A 6,192-nucleotide genomic window follows, 5' to 3' on the forward strand; every position below is an offset into this window, starting at 1 on the left:
TATATATAGTTCAGTATGACAGTCATTTCTTGGACTATTCACAATAATAGAATATTATTGACCATTTCCCATCATTCACAGCCGTCTGGAGTGGACAGTGGCCCAGTGGACCAGCTTCCAGGAAAATAAGAGTCAGCTGCAGCAGTGGATGGATATGGTGGACCAAGAATTGGGGACGACTCTGCCTCAACAACCCGACCTAAAGAAGAAGAGTGCCTTACTGGAGCGACTGAGGGCCATCCAGGCTGACGTGGACACTCATGCTGCAGTTCTTTCACACCTGATGGAGAAAGCTGTGGAGATGCATGAGAAAACTGGTGATCACACATTTGGACCTGAGTCAAGGGGGGAGCTCAGTGCTCGCTTTGCCGACATATCAGCTGTTGTCAAGGTGATTTGCTTTCAAGAATATTTACATAATCTGTTCTTTCCTAACGTTCTAATCTGTCAGATTGAGACTTCACTCATGCACCACCCCATCTCTCTCATTTTAAATGCACTAACAACATGCATCAGCACCTCTGTTGAGGGTAGGGCTGGTGTTCCGTTTCTTCTGAGGATGCTCAGATTTCTGGATCACGGCTCCTGTTTACCGTGTTTGGCCCTCTGGCCAGAGTGGCTGCTGGTGTCTAGTGGAGGGTCAGCTGGGGGTGTGTATCTGGCAGTTGGAGGTGGCGATCAGGGGTGTGGCTTTGCTTTTGCACAGAGGTTAGCCTGTTGGCCTCATGCAGCGTTTGTGATGGTGAACCCTCACATCATGATGCTGCCACCACCATTTTTTGGGAGTGGACACTGTTCATTGATGTTTCTGAACCAAACAGAACTTTTGCATTGAGGCAGAGAAGTTTGACTTTTGATTGATCAGAACTTTTTTCCCAACATACTCATATAGTGTATTATATGGGAGACTCATATGGTGTCATATTTATCCAGTCTTGATTAGGATTAGGGTTGGGTACCGAAGCTCGGTTCCAGTAAGGCACCGGGGCGAACATCCACGGTAGTACACAGACCGAAACACAACTCTAACTTTGGTGCCTTATTTCAGTGCCTCAAAGCTGTTAATTTGCGGCCCCTGGTGTTCACTGTTAACAGTGACAGCCTCGTCACACAATCTCCAGGGACGCGGTTCGACTCGGCTCGGTCTCGGCCCAATGTGTCTCCAAGCGCGCTCCACAGCCGCGCTGTCTCTGAACCTCCCCTCTGGTGGTTCGGGTAGAAGCGAGTACAGCACGCTTATGATTTTAACGTCAGCAGAATTCTGCCCATGGATTAACTCTTGGATTGACTGACAGCAAATTTCCTCCTGGAGAGAGCTGCCTTTGTTTAGGAATACGAGCACATTATCACACCGACAGAGTGAGGGACACACTGTGTAGAGACACACGGACACTGAGCAGAACCGACCCGACCCAAAGTAAATCGAGTAGAAGTTCATGGAGAGGGGCTGAACAGGTGCCACTGCAGTTAATAGTTATATAATATATATTATAGAGATGTCGAAAGCAAAATGGTCCAAAGTGTGGTCTCACTTTACAAAATAAGATGCAGAAACTTCCACCTGCAACAAATGCTTTAAGAATATTTGGTGCAAAGACTAATTATTAATGGTTTTAAGTTAACATGTTGGTCAATTTAAAGTTTGACTTTGACTCAGAAATAGTTATTGCTTCATAAACCTCTGTGTGTGTTTTATTTATTTATTTTTAAAGTACTGATTTAAATACCGTTTAGGAACTGGTACCATTTTGAAAGTATCGATTTAGCACCGGTATCGAAATAAACCCTTTCAATACCCAACCCTAGTCTTGATGTATTTTTTTGTAAGTACGTGAGATTATTTTCAAGTAGAACAGAAGCAGAACTTCCTGCTGTAGGCCTCTCCGCAGCCTCCCTGACAACCTTCGGTCCTTTCTTCATGTTTATCTCAGACACATCAGCTCTCAGTAATTTTAGATTAGATTGTACAGGATGTATGTCACAGTAAAGGTTTAGATTTTTTAAAAGGATCGATTGATTTATGTTTTACCTCACATAAACCTGACATACTAACAGTAGGAGGTAATTATTGTGTTTTGTGCCTGCTCTGAAGGGTAAAGTGCAGTCCATGCAGAAAATAGTGTCGGATCATGAGCAGTACCTGGATGCTGTGAGAGACTTCAACGACTGGCTGGTTTCAGCCAAAGAAGAGCTTCAGCGCTGGTCTGACCTGTCAGGAGACTCTGTGAACATTAAAAGAAAGCTCTGTAAAGTGCAGGTAAGGACATGACAGCATGCCAGTTAAAACGTCTTCTTCCTTTAAAAGTCGTTTTTGATTATCTGATGTTTGATGTTGATGAGTTTCTTCACTTTCTATTAGGGGTGCACCAAAAAATTGTTTTAAATCGGAATCGTGATTCTCATTTACAAAGATTCAGAATCGATTTAAAATGTCCCAAAATCTATATATATAATGTAAATACAAAGGTTGTCAGCCTCCATTGTGTAACCATTTGGGACATCCTGACATCACATGGGGTTGGTTCTGGAACACATGAATTTGCAGAAAGCACCAAAACAAAGAGGGAACTACAAAACTGGAGGAAAGAGATTCAACTGACCCTGTCTTCATTGAATGCAAAGATTTGGGCTCATTTTGTTTTTTTACTGAATGAGTCTGAGTTTGACATGAGCTTCACTGTGTGCAAAATTTGCAAAATTAAGATGAAGCACTTTATAAACATGACAAATGGGCTCACAATGAGTTTTGATTGAAAAAAAAAATAGATTTTGAATCAAATTATGAGACAGTAAATTATTCCCACCCCTACTTTCTATATTTTCTAAAACGGTACTAACCCACTACATCATTAGATACATGAGATGTTGATGTTTTGATGTGTTAAATTCAGTTTTGTTTTGTCCAGGAGCTGCTGGACTCTAAGCAGCGAGGCAGAGAGAGGCTGAACCGTGTACAGAGATGTTGTGCTGTGACCAGAGACTACACCAGTTCAGGAGGCAACGAGGCTTTGGAGCAAAAGGAAGCAAGTTTCCTGTTGTCCTGGGAGCAGTGGGAGCGTGCCACACTGCAGACACGTGCCAGTCTAGAAACAAAGCTCTCACAGATATTAAGCTCAGAACAGGAGTTCAGCAGCCTGTCGGCGCAGCTGGAGCAGGGCCTGCAGGACTTCAGCTGCCAGCTGAAGGACTGTCGAACACGCCTGAGCCAGGCAGAGGGAAAAACTGATGGAGAGGAGGCTGTTAAAGGCTGGCATTTAGCAAAGGTAGACTGCTTCTTTTTCCTTAGTCCCACAACATAAATCAACAATCATTTAGAAGTTTATTACTTTGTGGCTTTTCTCATTTCATTTTCATTTTCCATGCAGGAAACTTTAGAGGAACTTATCAAAGCTGAGGTGATGTCTGATCAACTGAAGACTCAGCTCAATGAATTGTGTCAGTTCTCCAGAGAAATGGGTCCTCAGTCTGAAAGAGTGTCTGCTCTCATCAAGGATTATAACAGGTCAGAAAAATACAAAAACACTCTGGATCAAAAAAGACCAGTTAAAAAAATGACAAGAATTCACATTTTGCACTGTTGGATCATAAAAAGGTTCTAAGTAGAGCTTTAAACTGCATAAAGAAGAAATGGGAGTGAGACAGAAAAAAATCTGTCATTTTTATATTTAATGAGCTAAAATTCTGTTTTAGTCATTAAAAGTAATCTTTAACTTATACTCTTTTTTAACTTTTATTTTACCAGGCAGCGCTGCGGCTTCTGAATAAATGAAAATGATTTAACACACTTATTTATACTTTTAGCAGCTCTTTTTATCCCACAGCTGATCTGCTAAAAATGACAGATTTTCTTTTCTGGATCTCTGACAGACGGACTTCAATCTCTGAACTCGTAAAGTTTTTATTTTTTCAGTTTTCGCTGTCATTTTTCATGAATGGACACTTCCTTGTATCGTAGGAAACACAGCCTTATATGGTGTTTTTGGGGTGGTAATTATGCTAATCTCCTCTCGCGTGCACAAGCAGCTGGATACGAACAGGTGGAATTTACGCAGCTCATTTACACACTTTTCCTGAAGATAGAAGAGTTTGTTGAATCTGACGTGACATGTTMGTACGAACCCTTTGTACGAACAAAAGTAAGAGAAATTTAGGAGAAGAATACGAACATGTTCTTGCATGAGGCCCAATATTCATAGACCAAACTTCTTGTTTGTTTGTTTAATTGTTGTCCAGCCTGAGGCTCCAAGCTGCAAGAGAGTGCCAGAACAAAGAGAAGATGCTGGACCAAGTATTTCGCTCAGCTTTCAGAGAGTTCCAGCAGTGGTTGGTCAATGCCAAGATCAACACGGCCAAATGTTTTGATGCTCCTCAGAATCTGAGCGAGGCTTCATCCAGTCTGCAGAAGATTCAGGTATGAGATGCTCCTCTCACACCGCACAGAAAAATGACTTCATGATAATTTCACCAGCAACAACTGTGTGTGCTGAGCAGGCATGGAGTTAATCTCACACATTTTTGTAAGATGATGGTGCTCAGAGAATGTGCTGAGGATGACTCTAAGCTAATAGCTGCGTTTCCATTGCAAATGTGCACAAAACTTTGTCGATATTCTGTTAATGTTGAAAAACACAGTTTCGCAAATGTGGTGTTTCCATTAAGTAAGAAATGCTATTAAAGTCACACGTGAATACGTTTGTTCTCATGATAAGTCATTACAAACATGGCGGCGATGGATGTAAACACAGCATGTTGCTACCACGACACTAGCGCTCATCATCAGAGGAGACGTCGGCGTCTTTTATCGAGGCTTTCCAGAGACAAGTCCCTACTTGGGAGCGGCTATGTATGCTGTGTTTTTGAGAAATTGTAGTCCGTGAGTTTACTATTTTAAACTACTTCTGTGATATTACTACTACTTCTACTTCCTGTTAACTTCTTCGTCATCGTCTTTTTCACCAGTAGAAACACGTGACTCCGGTGATGAGGAAAAAGTGTTTCCATTGCAGTTTTGCGAAAAACACCAATTTCAATACGGCTGAAAAACCACCTCATCCTAGTACAAAAACATCTTGTCGAAAAACGTAATTTTTTTCAAAATTGATGTGTTTCCATTGAGCAAATTTATTTTCGAAATTCTAATTTGCGCATTTTCATGGTCAATGGAAACGCAGCTACAGACAGACCAAACTCAGTATCTGTTAATTTACTCAGGTATTTTTAGTCCAGTGTTGGTTAGCTGCAGTGGCTATAATGAACTAATGTGACCTCAAAAGATAATAGGTTGTAGATCTACAGCAAGTTTAATGATCACTTTGTGAGAGTTAATACCAGAGTTTTGTGCAAAAATGTCATGCAATGATTAGAGTTTGAAGAATGTGTTAGTGATCATGCTCAGTTGCTACCACTCTAAACTTTAGCTCTTGTTAAAGACACTGGTTGTGGTGTACATCCAGCTTTTACTTTCTGAAAGGGCCATTTAAATCCATCCAGTGTGTTATGAGATATTTTGCTAAAGACACAAATTGTTACACAACCAACAAGCGGTGGGTAAATAAAGACCATTCTGAATGAAAAGAAGAGGGCGTTCAGAGATGGCAGCCAGGATGAGGTATAGGGGACTTGTGTGTCCCTTGTGGGCAGTATTGTCAATGCAAATTAGGCCGTACCGCCTTTTAAAAGTGGGCGGTATAATTAACATGGAAGCATTAAAGCTGCTGTTTATCATTGCTCATTCAGTGCTACAGCTAACTATTGTTATAAAGAAGTGTGATATTTAGTTTGTGAGTAACACTCATACCCTGCTACAGTAAATTTGATGCAGATATGCATCATTACCAGACAGTGTCACATACTCTTTTCATTATGGCAGCTCTAAGGTCAGGGGTACATGTTAAGGTCAAAGGTTATAAATGGTCATGACACATTACTGAATAGTAGTTTGACAGTTGTGTAATGTGCTGTGTGTGCTACTCTTGTTGTTTGCAAAGTCATTCTCAACAAATACTCCTAATTCTGACATAATTCATAAAGCTATTCATAAGGTTTGACCAAAATGTCTATAACTTTCTTTTCTCAACATACAATTTTCTTAGTTTAAAGGGATCCCTGATTAGTTGTAACATTACACTTTATTTGATAAACATATATTTAACTGTAAAATAAAGACTGTAAAAATACTGTAGGATGTTTAGT

The 6,192-nt window shown here is 40.7% G+C and overlaps 1 protein-coding gene across 1 annotated transcript in view; it reads left to right on the plus strand.

Moving 5' to 3' along the window:
- syne1b (spectrin repeat containing, nuclear envelope 1b) overlaps positions 1-6,192 on the plus strand; it is a gene marked incomplete in the record, with an annotated part of 311,340 nt that overhangs the window by 124,312 nt on the left and 180,836 nt on the right. Inside the window, 5 exon segments of the mRNA XM_014021303.1 lie at positions 82-391; positions 2,093-2,257; positions 2,907-3,263; positions 3,366-3,502; positions 4,234-4,411. Coding sequence (XP_013876757.1) covers positions 82-391; positions 2,093-2,257; positions 2,907-3,263; positions 3,366-3,502; positions 4,234-4,411 — 1,147 coding nt within the window.

Source organism: Austrofundulus limnaeus, unplaced genomic scaffold (genome assembly GCF_001266775.1).
Source record: "Austrofundulus limnaeus strain Quisiro unplaced genomic scaffold, Austrofundulus_limnaeus-1.0 Scaffold287, whole genome shotgun sequence".
Taxonomy (NCBI): Eukaryota; Metazoa; Chordata; class Actinopteri; order Cyprinodontiformes; family Rivulidae; genus Austrofundulus; species Austrofundulus limnaeus.